Source organism: Artemia franciscana, chromosome 6 (genome assembly GCF_032884065.1).
Source record: "Artemia franciscana chromosome 6, ASM3288406v1, whole genome shotgun sequence".
Classification (NCBI taxonomy): domain Eukaryota; kingdom Metazoa; phylum Arthropoda; class Branchiopoda; order Anostraca; family Artemiidae; genus Artemia; species Artemia franciscana.
This window is the reverse complement of record NC_088868.1, coordinates 19,464,581-19,486,191: the sequence shown is the minus strand read 5'-3', so window position 1 is coordinate 19,486,191 and position 21,611 is coordinate 19,464,581. Positions and strand designations below refer to the sequence as shown.

Below are 21,611 nucleotides of genomic sequence, written 5' to 3'. Positions count from 1 at the left end.
GACACCCTCTCCTGACTCCGACGTTTCTGAATTATTACCATCAAGGGTGTCTGTGATAACACGCTTATACTTAAAAAAAAAAAAAAAACAAGTGATGGATGAACACGCTAGAAAAGTGAAACTTTTTCAGACACCTGCACCTACCATAGTTACTTAGTTTGTCTCTTTTGCAAAGAGTTTGACTCTTTGCCACAATTCTGCTTTTTAAAACAATTAAAAGCTTTAGCTTAAAGAGCAAGGGATTGCGGAGGGGACAACACATTTCATATACGGAGTAATTTCTGTTCGTTTTAAGTTTTAATGTCACTCCTTACTTTCAGTTAAAAAAAAACTAGTTTTTTTATGTAATTTTGATAAAAAACGAAGAGAAATTATTTTAAAACACTTTTTCCACAAAATAAGCTTTACAAAGCAAAGTTAAGATTTGAAAGTTAAAACCAACAAGAGCTAAGAGCTCATATGGCACTTGTGACGAGGCCGGAAGAGCCAAGAGCCATGAGTTCGTATGGGATGAGCTCTGGCAAAATTCTAAGAATAAATGAATTGATCTGAAAAAAAATCGGAGGCTTAATGCTGGTCGGGATTTAAAATAAGAACTCTGAGACACGAGGTCCTTCTAAATATCAAAATTCATTAAAATACGATCACCCACTCGTAAGTTGAAAATACCTAATTTTTTCTAATTTTTCCTCTCCCATCAGCCCCACAGATGGTCGAATCGGGGAGAACGACTTTATCAATTGAATTTTTGCAGGTCCCTGACACACCTACCAATTTTCATCGTCCTAGCACGTCCAGAAGCACCAAACTTGCCAAAGCACTGGACCCCCCTAACTCCTTTAAAAAGAGCGGATCCAGTCCGATTACGTTAGTCACGTATCTTCGACATTTGCGTATTCTACCCACCAAGTTTTAGTCTGATCTCTCCACTCTAAGCGTTTTCCAAGATTTCCGGTTTCCCCCTCCAACTCCCCCTAATGTCACCATATCTGGTCGGAATTTAAAACAAGAGCTCTGAGACATGATTTCCATCTAAATATCAAATTTCATTAAGATCCGGTCACCCGTTCTTAAGTTAAAAATACCTCAATCTTTCTAATTTTCTGAATTAACGCCCCCCAACTCTTCCAAAGAGAGCGGATCCGTTCCAATTATGTTAATCCCGTATCTAGAACTTGTACTTATTCTTTTCATCAAGTTTCATCCTAACCTCTCCACTCTGAGTGTTTGTCAAGATTTCCGGTTTCCAAGATTTCTGTTTCCCAGCTGCAACCCCGTATGTCCCCGGATCCGATTTGAATCGAAAATGGAGTATCTGAGACATAAAATATTTCTATATATCAAGTTTGATTAAGATCCGATCACTTATTCGTAGGATAAAGATACCTCAATTTTCACGTTTTCCAAGACTTCCAGTTTCCCTCTCCAACTCCCCGCAATATCACCAGATCTGGTCGGAATTTAGAATTAGAGCTCTGAAGCACAAGATCTTTCTAAATATCAAATTTTATTAAGATCTGATCACCCGTTCGTAAGCTGCAAATACCTCGTTTTTTTTCTAATTCTTCCGAATTACCCTAAAATAGAATAAATCTAAAATAGTTCCTCTGAGACACGATATCATTCCAAACATCAAATTTCATTTAGATCCCATCACCCGTTCGTAACTTAAAAATACCTCATTTTTTCTACTTTTCCCAAATTAATCATCCCCCACTCCCCCCCCCCAAATGGTCGAATCGGGGAAACGACTATTTCTAATTTAATCTCGTTTGGTCCCTGATACGCCTGCCAAATTTCATTGTCCTAGCTTATCTGGAAGTGCCTAAACTAGACAAAAGCTGGACAGACAGAGCGACAGAAATAAAATAAAATAATTTTCCAATAGTTTCTGCTCAAAACGAGCAGAAACTAAGAAAAGTAGGACTGAGACCCACCATGCCTTCTGAAGACCAGAACATAATTTGCACTTTACTTTAAAAATTGTTTAATGTTTTCATTTTTTAACTTTAATAAATCCAAAATTATTAAGACTTTAAGCAATAAATATCAGTATATGTATACTAAACTGTAAATCCACATTCATTTGTTGCTGTATTTTTCAGTACATTTTCAGTTCTTCAGTGTTTTTTTTTTTTTTTTTTTTTTTTTTTTTTTTTACTATTATGAGAAATTGAAACATTCAGCTCGAAATAAGGATTGTTTTCAGTATAGTGCATATTTTCTTCTGAGGGAGATGTTGAAGTTAATCAAAAGACATATTGTGCATCCCGGTTGTAAGTTAGGCATAGCTGCAAAATACTTTCAGGGAACATTCTAAGGAAGTTGAAAAAAGCATATAAAACACTATGTAGGTGTACATCCAGATTTTCTAATTGCTATGTGTAATATTTCAAGAACAGTATGGACAATATCTAACAAAGGGGGATGATAAAAATAGATGAATTGACACTGCTTGTATCCAGTCTGTCTTTTCCATTTTTCAATGCCATCTTTTCCATACTAGACGTAGCAAAGGCTCACGTTAAAAGCGCAAATAAAAGATCATAAAAAGTCTGAAACAAACCGAGCTGATTGGTACCTTTGATCAAACTAATATCGAAGGAAGGTTTGGGGGATTTGAACCCACCCACCCCCGAAATGTTTGTCCAACTTGTAAAAACATAAAGGACATATAAACATATTTCAACTCGTTTTTTTTAGTAAAGAAGATTGTACCCCCCCCCCCTTCAAACAAAATCCTGGATATGGCCCTGCCTCTGATATATATTTATTCTCCTTTTTCATTTTCATTTTTACATATTCTTTGGCGGCTTTCTCAAGTGAATTCTTTCGATAACAATAAATTTGTGTTTAACAATGTTATTAATTCAAGAACCGGTCCAAACCTTTAATAAAAAAAAGTTGAATAGGACAATTATATTGAATACAATTAAAGCCAGCACTCATATTACCCTTACAAAACTTTCTTTATTCAAAAAGCTGAAAAAGTGATGAAATATTCATTGAGATATTGATGATGAAAATTAGAGATACATAATTAAAACCATCAAATTATAACTTAAATAAAAAAATTCTGACGAAGGAGGTTTTCCAAGAAAAATTTAAAGCGATATTAAAATGTAAAATAAAAACAAAATAAATTTCTGTAATATTTTACATTTAAACAACCAGAAATTCTTATCAAAGAAGAAAATGAAACCCGAAATGACCAAAAATTAAAATAATCAGTGATAGAAATAACAGATACAGACATAGATTAATAAATGAATACTAAAATAACAAATTTAAAATAGAAATAACTACGAAGGGTGGTTTTTATTACTGTACCCTCCCTAATCATAAACCTTCTGAAGCCTTGTCGTAATTTGCACTTGGCTGAAAACAAAATATATACCAAGCATTTTTTTTTATGATTCCATCAAAAAACGCCCTTGATTAAAATTTCCAGTCCCAAATTTGTGTGATGTCTAGGAAATAATATCATTATATACTGAATGTTCCGTTTTTTCCCCTTCTTTTTTCTGCCAATCATGTTTTGAAAAATTAAAGTGTACTAGTTAAAAAGACACATAGTTTTCAAAAACTTCAAGTGAAACAATAGTTTTTTTAAGGTTTGTGGTTAAGGGAGGGCGTAGTAGCCAAAATCCTTTTTGTACTAGTTCTTATTTATTTAAGTTTGACTTGAGTATTCATTTATGATTTACTCGTGTTAAAATTCACAAATTTAGGAAAGCATATATTACTTGTAACACCGATAAATAATGTCTTTATCTACTTGACAAATATATATTTTGAGCTAAGAGACTTTGTACAAATCCTCTTTGTACTAATTCTTATTTATTTAAGTTTGACTTGAGCATTCATTTTATCATTTACTCGTGCTAAAATTCACAAATTTAAGAAAACATATATTACTTATAGGACCGATATATAATATATTTCTCTACGTGGCAGATATATATTTTGAACTAATAGGAAGGGATCCTAGTTGGAAAAATTTGTTTATAGCAGGTTAATACCATTTCGATGACATTATTTCTCAATACGTTTAACTGCTTGCAAGCACACCCGCTGTTTTCGTTTTCAGTGCCCCTTTTTTTCGCGTGGAAACCATCGAAACAAATTAGACAAATATGCCGCAATTTTGAAGTAAGCTAGATTTTGCTCGAAGTAATTGCAGTGATTGTCAATAAAAAGATAACATTTCAACAAACAAATCATTTTTATGTACAGTAGCCGTGACGTCACCATAAATCAGCCTCATTCTACCTGTTGCATTGTGTTAGTGTCTCTGAAGTTCAATTTATCCTTGTGGATGTCAGTATTTTTCTGGGACTATTTTTACTAGGATTTTGTCGCGTGCCAGAAACCATCATCTCCGGTTTCTAAACATTTCCCAGTCAGTTTTCCCTTGGTTGTGTATACACACATGTTTTCTCCGGCCGTATGTAAAAAGATAAGGTTTGGGTGCTTATTTTTGCATTATTTATAGGAAATTAAAGGAATTAATATTGAAGATGTCATACAGATCATATGTGAGTTAATTTTTGCGATTTTGTTTGTTGTATCGTCTTTGTGAAGTCCAACTTTGTACAGAAATTTTGCAGTAGTTCCACATCTATTTATAAGATACTATTTTGTTGCAAGGTGCTGTTTTCAAGGTTGATCATATATCAATAAATAATATATACCATATAATCATATATATATATATATATATATATATATATATATATATATATATATATATATATATATATATATATATATATACTAGCTGTTGGGGTGGCGCTTCGCGCCACCCCAACACCTAGTTGGTGGGGGCGCTTCGCGCCCCCCCCCAAGCCCCCCCGCGCGCGTAAGTCGTTACGCGCCATAATAGTTACGCGCCATTGTAGTTGTGTCCCTATGTCCCACCTGTGAATATAGATATATATATATATATATATATATGGTTTTAACTACGTAAAACTTGCGAATATACAACATTCTTTGCTGTCCCATTGTCTTTGCATATAAATAGATTGTCAGGTTATCCCCCTGTTTCCCCCGGTGTCCCCGTTGTAGTTGTGTCCCTGTGTCCCGGTCGTCATTTATATTCCCTGTGTCCCGGGTCCCGGTCATCATTTGTATCCCGGTGTCCCGGTCTGTATATACATTCGTTTTTTAGTTTTGTTTTTCTCCTTTATTTTTTTCCTTTTTTTTTCTTTTTTAGCTTATTTAGATTTTTAGATTTTTTAGTTTTTTTTATTAGTTTTTAGTTTTTATTTCTTTTTAGTTTTTTTGTCCCGGTCGTCATTTATATCCCCCTGTTTCCCCCGGTGTCCCCGTTGTAGTTGTGTCCCTGTGTCCCGGTCGTTATTTATATTCCCTGTGTCCCGGTCGTCATTTGTATCCCGGTGTACCGGTCTGTATATACATTCGTTTTTTAGTTTTGTTTTTCTCCTTTATTTTTTTCCTTTTTTTTTCTTTTTTAGTTTATTTAGATTTTTAGATTTTTTAGTTTTTTTATTAGTTTTTAGTTTTTTTTTCTTTTTAGTTTTTTTGTAGTTTTTACCTTCTTTTTAGTTTTGTTAATTTTTTTTTTTACTTGTGTCCTGGTCGTCATTTATACTCCCTGTGTCCCGGTGCTTTGTTGATTGCTAATCGAACATTCCTTTTGTCCTGGTCGCTTTCTCTTTGAGTGTCGTCATTTATTTTTTTCTTTTTTAGTTCTTTTAGTTTTTACCTTTTTTAGTTTTTTTTTAGTTTTTAGTTTTTTTAGTTTTTTACCTTTTTTTAGTTTTTTTAGTTTTTTAGCTTTTTTATTTTTTTTATTAGTTTTTAGTTTTTTTGTAGTTTTTGCCTTTTTTTTTAGTTTTTTGTCCTGGTCGCTTTCTCTTTGAGTGTCGTCATTTATTAGTTTTTTCCTTTTTTTTTTTAGTTTTTTATTGGTTTTTACCTTTATTTTAGCTTATTTTTCAGTTTTTTCCTTTTTTTTAGTTTTTTTTTATTTTTTATTTTTTTTAGTTTTTTACCTTTTTTTAGTTTTTTTAGTTTTTTTAGTTTTTTAGCTTTTTTACTTTTTTTATTAGTTTTTAGTTTTTTTTTGTAGTTTTTGCCTTTTTTTAGTTTTTTCAGTTTTTTTTTTAGTTTTTTATTGGTTTTTACCTTTATAGTTTTTTTAGTTTTTTAGCTTTTTTATTTTTTTTATTAGTTTTTAGTTTTTTTTGTAGTTTTTGCCTTTTTTTAGTTTTTTCAGTTTTGACGTCACCTAATCCAGTTTTTTCAGGTGACGTCACCTGACACATCCATCCACACATCCATCCACACATCCACAGACAGACAACTTATTTTTATATATATATATAGATAGATATATATATATATATATATATATATATATATGTATATATATATATACCATATCAATCAATCATATATACCATATAATCAATTTTTTTTTAATATTTATATTTGTATTTTGCCACCTTCTGGACGTTGCTCGTCTTTTACGAGATAGATTTCAGTACTCATCTTGAAGTTTTAATTGTTACCACATTTGGTTTCGGAAATTATGGAGATGGCACTGTAATTTGACCAAGCAAGCAGCAACTTCCAAATGAATCACCTTTGTTGGCTACTCTTTCCTCGGGAAAATGGAGGACTCCACAGTGTATACATACAAAGTTTAAGGGTCTCTATTACTTGTAATTAACATTTGCGTAGTTTACTGCATCTTTACAGGGTCGTACTGGGTTTTGCGCCACAGTTTGTTGACGTCAAAGATTGCAATGCTGTTGTTATTCTAACGTAATATTTCTTCTTTCTTCACTTTTATTTTCGACTCGTTCTGATTCTCGCTTTTGCTTGTCTTCTTGTTGCACAATTCTTTGTTCTTCACTTTCATTTTTGACATGTTCTGGTTCTCTCTGTCGCTATCAATTTTTGCTGGCGCTTATCTTCTAATCACAATAAACAACAAAGAGAGATAGAACTCCACAAAAAAAAAAAACCTCAAATGAGTCTGCGGCCAGTGGAGAGGAATGACTAAAATAATGCGGATATTTCGCCTGTATCCAAACTATGCGTCCTCAGCACAAGATAAAAAGAAAAAAAACCCACTAAACTAAAAACGAATAAAACCACCACCACCAATAATAATAAATACAATTGTCGCTACTGATCCACTTAGGGAAAAGAAGCTATTAGAGTTACTTCAATGAGAACATCAAAGCAACTGATGAAAAATCATGAAAATTGAAACTTAATTAACTATTCTGTCGCGAAATAGTCCTCTTGTAAGCTAATATTGAAGCAACTCTTTTTGGTCTAGTAGGTAATCTTGTCCCATGGTCACTGTGTAAAATTTTAATTCCCTTATTGACTATTGGTTCATTTTTCAAAAGACAATCATAAATTGGGTCAATATTTAAATTCCCCGTGTCTCTATTTATTGAAAGATTAGCAAATATATATTTTTTTAATTTCTATAGCCTCCCTCGCCCACTGAGAAAAACCTCTATCATTAGAAATAGCTGTAGGCTCATCAAATTGTATAAAATATTCTGGATGAAAGAATGTATGTTCAGCCAGAGCCGAAACAAAAGTTTCAGGAGGCTTTCTTAATTGTAGGGTTTTTTCTATTGAGTTGCGATGCTCAATAAATCTTTCAGTAAATTGTTGGTGAGTTCTACCAATATAAAACTTTTCACAAGAGCAAAAAATTTTATACACCCCACTAACTAAATCTCCCCGGGTTAAATCCTTCCCAGAATTAAGAAAACTACCTAATGGTCTCACTGATTGGAAACAAGTATCAATGTTATGTTTGACTAAAATTCGTTTAAGCATCTCCCCCAAAGTAGGTACATAAGGCAAAGAAATGAACTTTTTCGGCATGTTTAATTCTGTACACTGTGAAACCCCAATAACCCTATTGTTGTGTTTAATACGTCTATTTGACATAACCGGATCGGATCTGCTCTGTTTGGGGGAGATGGGGGCGGGTTTGATTTTGAAAATTAGAAAAAATGAGGTATTTTTAACTTACGAAGGAGTGATTGGATCTTAATGAAATTTGAAGTTTGGAAGAATATCGTGTCTCAGAACTCTTATTTTTAACTCCTGACTAGATCCGGTGACATTAGGGGGAATGGAGGGGGGAACCTAAAATCTCGGAAAACGCTTAGAGTAGAGTGATCGGGATGAAAGTTGGTGGGAAAAATAAGCACAAGTCCTAGATACGTGATTTACATAACCGGAGCGGATCCGCTCTCTTTGAAGGAGTTAGGGGGGGGGGTTATTTCTGAAAAAGTAGAAAAATGATGTATTTTTAGCTTACGAAGGAGTGATCGGATCTTAATGAAATTTGATTTTTGGAAGGATATCGTGTCTCAGAGCTCTTCTTTTGAATCCCGACCGGACTCGGTGACATTGGTGGTGAAAATAATCATAAGTCCTAGATACGTGATTGAAATCACCGGAACGGATACGCTCTCTTTGAGGGAGTTGGGGGAGGATGGTTAATTCTGAAAAATGAAAAAAAACAAGGTATTTTTGACTTACGAAGGAGTGATCGGATCTTACAGAGCTCATATTTCAAATCCCGACCGGATCCGGTGAAGAGAAGGTTTGTGGGGGGGGACCTAAAATCTTGGAAAACGCTTAGAATGGAGGGATCGGGATGAAACTTGGTTGGAAAAATAAGCACAAGTCCTAGATACGGGATTGACATAACCGGAACGGATCTGCTCTCTTTGGGGGAGTTGGGGGGGATGGTTAATTCTAAAAAATGAGAAAAAATGAGGTATTTTTGACTTAGTAAAGAGTGATCGTATCTTAATGAAAGTTCATATTTAGAAGGACCTTGAAACTCAGATCTCTTATTTTAAATCCTGATTGGATCCAGTGTCATTAGGGGGGGGGGAAATCTTGGAAAACGCTTAAAGTAGAGAGATAAGTATGAAACTTGGTGGAAAGAAAAGCACAAGTCCAAGATAGGTGACTGAAATAACCGGACCGGATTCACCCTCTTTGGTGGAGTTGGGGGGGGGATTAATTGGGAAAAATTAGGAAAAATGAGGTATTTATAACTTACGAACGGGTGATCAGATCTTAATGAAATTTAATATCTAGAAGGATCTTGTGCTTTAAAACTCTCATATTAAATCTCGACCAGATCCGGTGACATTGAAGAGGGTTGGAGGAGGGAACCGAAATTCTTGGAAAACGTGAAAATCAAGGTATCTTACGAATGGTTGATCAGATCTTAATGAAACTTGATATATAGAAGAATCTTCTGTCTCAGATGCTCCATTTTCAATTCGAATCGGATACGAGGACATGGAGGGATGGAGGGGGAAAACAGAAATCTTGGGAAAACCCTCAGAGTGGAGAAAATGTTATGACACTTGATGGGAAGAATAAGCACAAGTTATAGATACGAGATTAACATAATTGGCACGGACCCGTTCTCTTTGAGGGAGGTTAATTTGAGGTTGTTAATTTGGAAAAATCAGAAAAATTGAGGTATTTTTAACTTAAGAACAGGTGGCCGGATCATAATGAAATTTGATATTTAGAAGGAACTCGTGTCTCAGAGCTCTTTTTTCAAATCCCGACTAGATCTTTTGACATTGGGGGGAGTTGGAGGGGAAAATCGGAAATCTTGGAAAACGCTTATAAATGTCGTAGATACGTGATAGATGTAACCGGACTGGATCCGCTCTCTTTGGTGGACTTAAGTGGTGGGGTTCAGTTCTTTGGCCAGTTTGGTGCTTCCGGACGTGCTAGGACGATGAAAATTGGTAGGCGTGTCAGGGAGCTGCACAAATTGACTTGGTAAAGTCGTTTTCACCGATTCGACCATCTGGGGGGGGGCTGAAGGTAGAGGAAAAATTAGAAAAAATGAGGTGTTTTTAACTTACAATTGGGTGATCGGATCTTAATGAATTTTGATATTTAGAAGGACTTCGTGACTCAGAGCTCTTATTTTAAATCCCGACCGGTACTATGCCTCTGATTTCCCAATCTGTTGATTCTTAGAGCTTTGCTAGAGCTCATACCATATGAGCTTTTGGCTCTTGGCTCTTTCGACCTCGTCAAAAGTGCCATATGAGCTCTTAGCTTTTGTTAATTGTTGTATTCCCTTGTCAAAGTAGAGGATAATCATTTGTAATAACTGCAAATTTTCGTTTTTTTGGACTTTCCTACTGATATTATATAACTGGTTGCGTTTAAAAGCAGTATATAAATACTAAAGGAATAAATATAAATGATTATATAAATAATGCCACGGGTTGCTGAGGCGCTGCGCGCCACAGGAACACATGGAGTGTCAGGTAATACCCCCTAATCCTCCCTAACCCCCATAATTGGCTGTGGAACTTTGCCATGGAAAAGGTCGTCAATGCTCACCATGCCTTTATTAATCAGTCTCTTTTAAAAAAAACAAATGTTCGGCATCATGTTTTTCATAATGACAAAGATAAGCCAAAGCAAATGTTAATAGTCCAAAAACAAAAATTGCAATTTAACAAAGGCACTAATTCTAATTTAATTCGCTATCATCTACAATCTGGTTCTGATCTCCCTCCCCCGATCTTTGTGGCTATTACGCATTTTTTGATGAGTCACCATAGCCAAGCTGATGGCACACTCGACTTGATTCCTGTGTGCTTAGGAATATAAGCAGAAATCCAGATGTTGCCAAGAACCAGGGTAATTCCAGTTACAGCCTTAGTTCACTCTGTGGTAGCAAAGTAGATTGATATTTTCTAGCTGATTCAGGCAACTTGGTCAAACAATATGACTCGGAACTAAAGGATTGAAATCTGACCCTAACAAGGATTGAATGGAATTTGTACGTGATTTTTTGTATTGTGAAGATGATAATTATTTCGATCGAATATAAAAGACGGCGGGACCCTTAGGGGCTTGGGAAGGTCACCCTGAAGCTGAGAAAGAGTCAAACGTTCACAGGAAAGATTATACAGTGATTTTTTATCAAGTAAAGACATAACTCCTTAGTCATTAGTTTCCTAAATCAGGCTAATCGGATCTCGATCGATCAGCTTAATAAAGCTAGAAACAATACTTAACGTTAAATGACTTTGAAACCATGATAATTTAATATCAGCTATAAAAATGGGGAGAAAAGTATATCTTTAAGAAAAAAAATACTTGACTTTTCGATGATATACATATACGGGGGGGGGGGGGATGGCTCGAGTATTGCCCGAGCGAAGGAAACGTGACATGTAAGCTAGTATTCGTCGACCGAATACCGAGGCGTCCAACTGTCGAGAGCTCAGAGAGACGACAAAAAAAAACGGTGAAACTGGCTAGTTTACTAATAGTGCATAAAATTATATCATAGACACTTTCAGCTTATATATATATATATATATATATATATATATATATATATATATATATATATATATATATATATATATATATATATATATTTATATATATATATATATATATATATATATATATCATGAAAAGAGAAATCATCAATGCAACAGCACAAATTCGCAAAAAAAAGAGACAGAAGGAGAAAAGGAAGACTGTTTTCCTAAATTAGTGATTAATATAGACCAGCACTTGAATGAGGCCTTAACCCTACTCATCCATACAATCACATAGGTCAAACAGCATAGCCACTCACAATCAACCATAAAGAATAATCCATGGACAGGCAGTCATGTCGTCAATAAGTATAAGTCGTCATTTACCAAACAATAGAAAAAATAATAAAGACAAATAATTCAGAGGCAACAACTCATCAGGAGAATATACTGGCCTATAGGGTTTCGCCACTTTAAATTCTCTACCCAGCCAAGTGTTGTGGCTACCACAGAATATCCATGGCATCCCCGTGTCAGGTATCACCCCCAAAATACATGCCTATGAAAAAAAAAACAGCAAATGTAAAACAATCAAGTAACACCAAAACAAGATTTTCCTGTTAATATATCCCTCTCTGTAGCAACAATAGGTAAACTAAATATGATAAAATTTACCAAATCACAAATATTAACACATTGCAAAAAAAAATTAATGAACTAAACAATTATAGAATTCATCTTTACCATGTGGTTATTTAAAAAAAAAAATCCGCTCTATTAGAAACACAATTCAAAATAAATGGCTCTGCATCATCATTTGTCGAACCTCCGAAATTAGTTAAAAATTTCTTTAAGTATTTCCAGATAATTCTTTTGATATTTATTTAAAAGTTCGTTATAATGAAAACTAAATTTTTTAAATTGCCAAGATAATTTATTTGCAGAAAAACCTCTTGATATCAATTTTTGGCTTAAGATTTTACATCTATTTTTAAAATCAATATAATTACTACAAATCCTTGCATAACGAAGTAACTGTGAGAAAAACGCGGAATATGTGATATTTGAGTTCGTAACTGGTTCTGTAATTTACACTGTCAATATATCTCAAGCATTTGATTATCTTATTTACAAGCATTCAGAGCTCCGGAAGTATTATTTTGCGCATTAGAATCAGCAAGACTCTTATCTGAATTATATTCTTACGGTATTGAATCCACAAATATGTCAAGTGCTTTTACAATCAAGTCATTTTTTCTATACTTTCCAAGTGGCAGATTTATTTGTTTTACATCGTTGTAATTTTTCAGTGATTATTTATTTTCTTTATTCCAGATGACAAGATCGTCGGGCAATTATCCACAGCCTAGTCTTTATAGTGGATCATCAACTTCAAGCAACAAGGTGAGTGGTATTTCTTGTCGAAAATTCAAATTATAAGGCTAGATTTAGTGGATACTTTTGCATTATTCAGAACACACTCAATAAGGGAAGTTAGGCTCTTTCGTGAAACAATCTACAATGCAGGTACGTTTTATGAGAAAATCTGGTTTCATAGCCACAAAGACAAAACTCAATTTAGTTTGCTACGCATAGTGATATAAAATAGTGTCTGAACATATTGTCTGAATATGGATGGAATGGCAGAAGGCAGACCTCCTTTTAACGCGATTCTTAACGACATTTCTGTGTCCTGGGTACATAATTCTAAGTTATAATTTTACAGTTTTCCTAATAAAGTATTATAATTTCATCATGTTTTGTTTTGTCTTTTTCATTAGCTTTATCAAACGTTGGGGGCTATATATTTGCACACTAGGGGGGGGGGCGTTATATCAAATACCTAACTTAACCTAACCACCTCTCTATATAAAATACTTAATTAAAATGTACCTGCATCGTAGTTTGTTTCACGAAAGAACTTAACTTCACTTATTGAGTGTGTTCTGAATACTACACAAGTACCATTTATTGCCATTCCGAGGACTATACACAGGTCTAGATGCCCTTAGGGCTGGGGAGGGGGGCTATGGCACCTTTTCTTAAAATGATATGATTTACCAATATATATCGTGGTCTACTATGTTTGTCTTATATTTTGTCCCCAATTTCATTCCAGTTTCCTGACATATTGTCCTTATCCCTTTAAATGAATCCCTGCGTATGTGCTTGGTTACTTACTTGTGTCAATTTTTGTGTTTTAAAGTTCATTGTGGCATATTCTGAGTTTTGAAGTCAGCTGATCTTGTTTTTAAATTGGGGGGCCTTGCTCCACTTGAAGTAATCCGAATTTACCTACCAGATTAGGGGTCTCATACTGGTTTTTGGTATTTTTAAATTGTCTCCAATATCATTTTTTCTGTAAACGCCTTGTTTGCATCATCAATCAAAATTAGGTTCAGCCAGTACGGTATTAAAATTACATGTTTGACTTTGCGGTGATAAATCTGAATTGGTCTGTCAAGTGGTGGTAAATAAAGTAGTTCCCAACTCATATTGATTTGATCTATTAGGTATTGCTTCATTTATCAATTCGAGGTAACAGAGCAATTATTTGACCCAATAATTACGGTGTGGTTTTCAGCACGACAAATTTGCAATTGGTTTATTAGTGCACATTGAAAGCGAAAGTTTTTACTCGTTTTTTTTTTTTAAAGAAATACAAGAAAAACAGACAGTTTTGTTCGGACTTTGTTATGCGGATATATGAAATAAGAAATACATTAAAAAGCGTAAATTTGATTTTTTATGTTTCAATGATGTCTTGTGTGGTCTAAGTCAAGTTATGATCATCAAGGGTCTTCAGATTCGTAAGATATGCATTTCAGGGCAATAATGATCTTTAATATTCGTGTATAATGTAGCCTTCACCATATCTCATTATAATTGGCATAGGTACAGCCAGAAGGGAGTATGTAGGTGCTAGAACCTCCCACAACAAAATATTGTTTTGTCAATGCATTCCTCTCCTTTGAGTATCCAACATATTCTAAACTTGTCCCATTACTATATCTTTTGTCAGCCATCCCCTCCCTTATAGTCAAACATCTATTTGTTACCCCCCCCCTCTTCCCTATTTGTTACTTAGTTTTAGATGAGCTGATCTCCCAAATTCACTCGAAACCAACTTATAATTATTGTGGAAGGTTTTATCAAACAATTCTTGGTAAGGAGCGACCCGGCTCAATAGTAACCAGAAATGTAAAAATGGAACTTTGATACCAATACATACATCGAAAGAATCGCAATTTTATGCTGATTTTAAATAAGTTTAAAATCAGTTTCATCATATAAGTTTAAGTTTCATCAAGTTTATCTTACCAATAAAAAGTTACAAGCCTGAGAAAAATTGCCTTATTTTTGAAAAAAAGGTGGAAACGCCCCCTAAAAGTCATCGTTTCTTAATGAAAATCACACCGTCAGATTTAGCGTATCAGAGAACCCTACTGTAGAATGTTCAGGCTCCTATCTGCAAAAATGTGGAATTTTGTATTTTTCGCCAGAAGAAAGATCACGGAAGCGTGTTTATTTGTTTCTTTTTCAGGGGTTATCGTATTGACCTAGTGGTCCTAGAATGTTGCAAAAGGGCTCATTCTAACCAAACTTAAAAATTTTAGTACCCTTTTTAAGTGACCAAAAAATTGGAAGGTAACTAGGCCCCCTCCCATGCTCATTTTTTCCCCAAAGTCACCGGATCAAAATTTTGAGATAGCTATTTTAATGAGCATAGTCGAAAATTTAATAAATATGTCTTTGAGGACGACTTAATCCCCCACAGTCCCAAGGGGAAGGGCTGCAAGTCATGAACTTTGCCCATTGTTTGCATACAGTATTGGTTATTGACGAAGTATACTGACGTTTTCAGGGGGTATTTTTTCTGGTGGTGGGGCAGGGGGTCGGAGGTTACATGACACGATCTTTCCATGGAGGAATTTATCATGGGGGAAGAAAATTTCCATGAAGGGGGCGCTGGATTTTCCAGCACTAAAGAATTTTGGTTGGATGAAAAGGAGTATTATTGTTTGTATGGATGGAAATTCTGTAAGACTTTTGATCTTCTACATAACTGAAGCCATCACAACCTGTACCATAGGATTTTCTTATCGATAAATACATTACATAGATTTGTTTAGTTACATTGAAGTACTTCATATAAACAGAGAAAGAAAAATATTACCATTTAAAATTGCTGAAAACTAAGTTTCTGGCAGTATTTGCCGCCCCAAAGATTTTTCCTGGCGAGGCTGATGATGACCCGCCTTGCTTTTTCGGCATATGTGCTTTTAGATATGGGATTGTATCATTCTAGCTGTATAGAGAAACATTTTAATTAATTCCTGCCCCCCCCCCTATCTCTTTCAGCATTTATCTGAAGCCTCAGGAAGAGTAAGCAGTTTGTCCATTAAAATGTACTTTTGTTGGAATCTAACCTACCCCCACCTAAACAATGACTCACACCCTTCGTTATTGCTGATACGCAATTACAGATCACCAAACGTAGCCTAATTTCATTGCAAATACAGAGAATGAACTTGGTTGAATCCATTACTGTCACCGTTTGGCAATACATCTTTTACGACTGGGAAGCCTAAAATATAGTTATTGATACTTTAGATCAATTAGCTTCTCAGAATTTTAAATTGATTGCAAACTGGTCATCTTTGTAAACTACGACTTGCAAAAAGTCGTATTTGGTGCCCTAAACTGCCTTAACTGTCACCCAACCACCAATGCTATTGTGGCATCTGTTCCCCTCCTTGGAAAATTGTCTGTTGGTGCCCTTGAAATATATTCTTTTGGTTAAATTTAATTACCTGTTCATTTATTATTCTTTTTTTAGTATTCGTTGATTGATTTTTTTATAGAGTTACAATTTAAGAGCGAAACATCCAATTTCTTATTCGGCTAAACCAATTTATTGCTTCGGGGAAGGGAGATTGGTCTCCTGAAAGGCTGGAATACAGAGGGAAGTTGAAATTGGAATTTTCGGGCGCAAGGTTGATACTCTGGTATGGTCCTATATTAGACTCTTATTAATTAAATTAAACTAAAACAACAATTTTTTTTATGCAAGTATAGAGCGAAGTTGAAACTTAAAATGAACAAATATTATTGCTTCACAGTCTATCTAAAATATATCAATAAAACTAATACAAATAAGCCAACTAATTTTATTTCTCTATGTTTGTAGGATTATAGAAAACTAGCGCTTTACCAAAAACACAAAAACCAAGCATAAAAAATAAGAATGTTGATTTATTAGTTCAAATGAGTACGTAGCGTGACAACAACGAACTAATCTGTAAAGTTTTTCATAGTCTTGCACCAGCTGTGACATCAGTAACTTTCAGTATACAATTAAAATTATCTTAATAACATAAGCATAAAAATAAATGTTTTTTTATAACCGCAAAGTCATTGAACAGCATACAGAAATATTGGATTGGTTTATTAGGTTTGGTCTCACCAGCTATAATACGAATATTAAGTAATAAACAATCTTAAATTGTAAGAAATACGCTTTAGTATTTCTCAAAATGAAGATCAACTAAGCCATTGTATGAACTCTGGAAATCCCGTATCTATAGTCATATCTGAAATCATCTTGATGATTTCACATCGAACTTGTCTACACACTGATCATGACACGCCTTTTTCAGAACCAAAACGAGAGCCAATCATTGGACAGAACCATTGTGCAGAATTTCACCAAATTAAACGAAAAGAAAAAAATAAGCAACAATCCTAAAATGCTTTACTTTAATGCTATAAAAATGCCCCTAATTGGTTTGCTTTTACTGTACCAACAATCCTTTATTGGTTATTGTACCTAATTACTGTAGGAATTTTGGTTACTGTACAAGAAATCCTACATTTTCTTGTGTTTTCAATAAAGCGCTGGTTTTCTATAATCCTACAAACACAATCCTACTACAAACATTTGTTTGTAGTAGTTTTATCGATATCTGTTAGATAGACTGTGAAGCAATAATTTTTGTTCGATTCAAGTTTCAACTTCGCTCTTTGCTTCCCTAAAAAGCTTTGTTTTAAAAAAATAATCTTTGCCCTTTTTTACTTTAAATTTAATGTAGAAGCAAAACTACAATAATCTTTATATTTTTTGAGGGGCAGGGGAGCAGCCCCTTCATATACTGAATAATTCATGTTCGTTTTAAGTTTTAATGTCGCTCCTTAGTTTCAGTTGAAAAAAAAACTGGTGTAATTCCTTGTTGTTCAGAATACACACAAGAAGTTTGTATCGCGAACATGAGACAATAACCGGTTTTTGTGGCCTTTATAGCAGACAATTAGCTCAGCGGCTCAGTGGGAAAATATGTTGTAGCTATACTTTAATTAAATATTTAGTCGGTATTTTGGTTAGGTTGAGTTAGAATAGGTTTGTTTAGGTCACGTATTTAATATGTGCTATGCTTTACACCCCCCCCTCCTAATGTGGAAGTGTATAGCTAAAGTACTGTTTTTTATTTAATTTCCGATCGTTTTTCAAATAATACCTAGAAATCAATGCTACTAAAAATGGTGTACACGATTTTTGAAGGGGGTCAACTTTGACAGTTAGGAAATAGTAACTGCTTTTCTAAAGAAGATTTTTAATGTTTTCATAACCTAAGGAAAATGTTGGTACGTCTAAATTATTTTACTAATCATCTCCCCCGTTCCCCCTGATAAACACCAATTAGAAATACAGGTGTGGAATAGCAATAAACAAAAAAAAAGTTGAAAAGTAGCCTGATAACTAGAAAAATATCACAGAAAAAAAAATGCAAATAGATTTTTAGTGCTATGACCTCTCTATATACACTACAAAGAGTTTTGTCAAGTCTATCAAATAGCATAAAAGTGAATAATATGAATAAATAAATATATTAATAAGTGATCCTTCTTTGAAAATACAACTTTGAGCGGTTCCAGAACCATATGCCTACACTTCTCCAACCACTAAGTAGGAAGGGACAGGGTTCCGTGGCGTATTTTGTTCCAAAAATAGTGTATGGAACATTTCACAACGCGCTAGTAACTGAAGTATGGTGGCTGATCATCGAACAACAATCTGTTGATTTTTATAGGATTAAATAAAAAAAAAGTTTTTTTTAACTAAAAGTAAGGAGCGATATTAAAACTTAAAATGAACAGAAATTACTCCGTATATGAAAGGTGATGTTCCCTCCTCAAAGCCCCGCTCTTTATGCTAAAGTTTGACTCTTTCTCTCAACTCAACTTTTTAAAACAGTAAAAAACTTTAGCGTAAAGAACAAGGCATTGAGAAGGGAACAGCCCCTTTTATATACGGAGTAATTTCTGTTCGTCTTAAGTTTTAATATCGCTCCTTACTTTCAGTTAAAACTAGTTTTTTTATTTAATTTCTGAGCGTTTTTGAATTAATGCATGCTTTGATTTTGGCTCTCCGCACATGAATAATCAAAGCGAAATTTGCATATTAATTTATTTTTATGGCTAAATGGCTTTCTCATATTTTTGATCGGACGATTTTGAAAAAAAAGGAGCGGGGAAGTAGGCCTAGTTATCCTTCAATTTTTTGGTTATTTAAAAAGGCAACTAGAACTTTTAATTTTTTACGAGCGTTTTTATTATTAAAAATATACGTAACTTACGAATTAATTTACATAAAGAACTTCTATATGCGTATGTTTTTATTACGTATATGAGGGGGTTTACCCCCTCGTCAGTATCTCGCTCTTTACACTAAAGCTTAAATTTTGTCCCAATTCCTTAAGAATGACCCCTGAATCACAAAGGCCGTAGAATAAATAGTTCAAATTAATCAAACTACTTTAGCGGACAGAGCGAGGTAATAGGAGGAGGTGAACCCCTCATATGCGTAATAATTTCTGTTCGTTTTAAGTTTTAATGCTGCTCCTTACTTTTAGTTGGAAAAACTTTTTCATATTTATTTTTTCATTGTTCTTTAAAAAATGCAAAAAAAAATCCTGCGCCTCATTTATGGAAATGCTCTTCCCCAATGACAAATTCATCCATGGAAAGTTCCCCCCGCATAACCCCCTCCCCTCAACCCCTCCCCCAACCAAAAAAATCCCCCTTAAAGCGTCTGTACACTTCCCAATAACCATTACTGTGTGTAAACACAGGTCAAAGTTTGTAAATTACAGCCCCTACCACGGGGCCTGTGGGAGGGGCTGTAATAAGTCGTCCCCAAAGACATAATTATTAGGTTGACTATGCTGAATAAAATGGCCATCTCAGAATTTTGATACAGTGACTTTTGGAAAAAATGAGCGTGGGAGGGGGCCTAGGTGCCCTCCAATTTTTCTGGTCACTTAAACAGGGCAATAGAACTTTTAATTTCTGTTAGAAAGAGTCGTCACACGACATTCGAGGACCACTGGGTCGATACGATCACCCCTGGAAAAACAAAAACAAAAGACAAACAAATAAACACGCATCCATGATCTGTCTTGTGACAAAAAATACAAAATTCCACATTTTTGTAGATAGGAGCTTGAAACTTCTAATGTAGGGTTCTCTGATAAGCTGAATCTAAGGGTGTGATTTTCGTTAAGATTCTATGACTTTCAAGGGATGTTTCCTTCTAAGGAAACATTTCTATATATTAGAACCCTTCTATAGTAGGGTTCTCTGATACTTGAATGCAATGGTGTGATTTTCGTTAAGATCCTATAACTTTTAGGGGGTGTTTCCCCTATTTTCTAAAATAAGTCAAATTTTCTCAGGCTCGTAACTTCTGATGAGTAAGTCTAAACCGAATGAAACTTATATATTCAAAATCAGCATTAAAATGCAATTCTTTTGATGTAACTATTGTTATAACAATTCCGTTTTTTAGAGTTTCGGTTGCTATTGAGCCGGATCGCTCCTTACTACAGTTCGTTACCACGAACTGTTTGATCATAATTGTGTAACGGTACTTATGCATTATGCAGCAAACACTCAAATTCTTCGTCCATTGACGCAGAGTGAAACCGGTTTTTTTCGTTAGTTTATTTCAGCTTAGCGTGAGACAAGACAACAACAAGTGACAGAATTGATGGGAAACATAAAATTTGGGCTACTTATTTGTAGAGGGGGTGGGGTGGGTAAAGTATTTGGACAGTGTGAAGTTAGAAAATAGTTCTTGCTTCATAATATGCTGAATATTTTTACCTAATGCATTTTGCATGCAGACCCGCTATACTTTACCCCCATCCCCCCTAATGTAAAATATATAGCCCAAATTTATTTCTACAGTTTTCTTCTTTCATCATACTTGGGTACATTTATGTACCTAATATAGGGACATTAGGGATTAAGGAGTGTTCCACCAAAAGCATTGTTATTGGACCTTATTCAGAAAATAAATTTGAAAGTGGCTATTATAAAACATTGAGTTAATTCAAGTTTCTATTATAAAGAGTGAGAGCATTAAACTATATTTGGTGAAGCTGAACTTTCATGAACAGGAGGAGGGGAGGAGGTACGTCAAGGAATAGTCATCTGAAATTTCAATTATTTGTTATTCTATGAATTTTTCCTTTTAAGAACATTTGATATCTTAAAAATCATTTTGTGAGCCTCAATGTCGGCTGACTGTGTGAAAGAGTTCATAGTGAATCCCCCAACGGACTAATGAGACTGACTAAAGGAGTGGGAGAGGAAATACACCGGAGGGATCTTGTAAATCTCCAGTTAAGGGTTTTGGACCATAATTTTTATAATGATACCGTCTTATACTTCCGTGCCTTTCCAATTAAAGAGTGGCACCAAAAGTGCCGTTTTCAGTGCTATATGGCACTTATGGATGGTAGAATTGATATTATGTACTTAGACATGAGGAATAGCTCTTAAAGGAGCCATTGAAAATTTCTCTAAGAAGTTTTGGCAGCCCACTAGTCCTAGCTTTTCCACTTTGAGACATGACACCAAAAGTGCCATCTTTAGTGCCATTCGGTACTTGCAGATGACGGAATTTATGGGAAAATATAGACATGAGGAATAGCTTTTATATGAGCTATTAAACATCTGTCTACGATGTTTTGGTTGCCCGCTAGCCCCACCCCTTGAGAAGTGGCCCAGAAGTGCCACTTTTAGTGCCATATGGCACTTGCAAATGTTGGAATGTACGAAAAGCACATACACATGAAAAATAGCTTTTAAATGAGCCATTAAATATATCTCTGTGATTTTCTAGTAAACCGCTGGCCCTGAAAAAAAAAAAAAAAAAAAAAAAAAAAAAAAAAAAAAAAAAAAAAAAAAAAAAAAAAAAAAAAAAAAAAA

At 34.5% G+C, this 21,611-nt stretch overlaps 1 protein-coding gene across 8 annotated transcripts in view; it reads left to right on the top strand.

Annotated features, from left to right (window-relative positions):
• Positions 1-21,611, top strand: part of LOC136028152 (uncharacterized) — a 202,470-nt gene that overhangs the window by 9,608 nt on the left and 171,251 nt on the right. For 4 of the 8 annotated variants that reach the window (XM_065705825.1, XM_065705818.1, XM_065705823.1 and 1 more), the window contains exons 1-2: positions 4,389-4,538; positions 12,675-12,743. In XM_065705825.1, the coding sequence (XP_065561897.1) occupies positions 4,521-4,538; positions 12,675-12,743 (87 nt within the window). In that variant the 5' untranslated portion in view covers positions 4,389-4,520. Of the gene's footprint in view, positions 1-4,377; positions 4,539-12,674; positions 12,744-21,611 lie in introns of those variants that run through there. The other 4 variants (XM_065705822.1, XM_065705821.1, XM_065705820.1 and 1 more) reach the window with 2 other exon arrangements.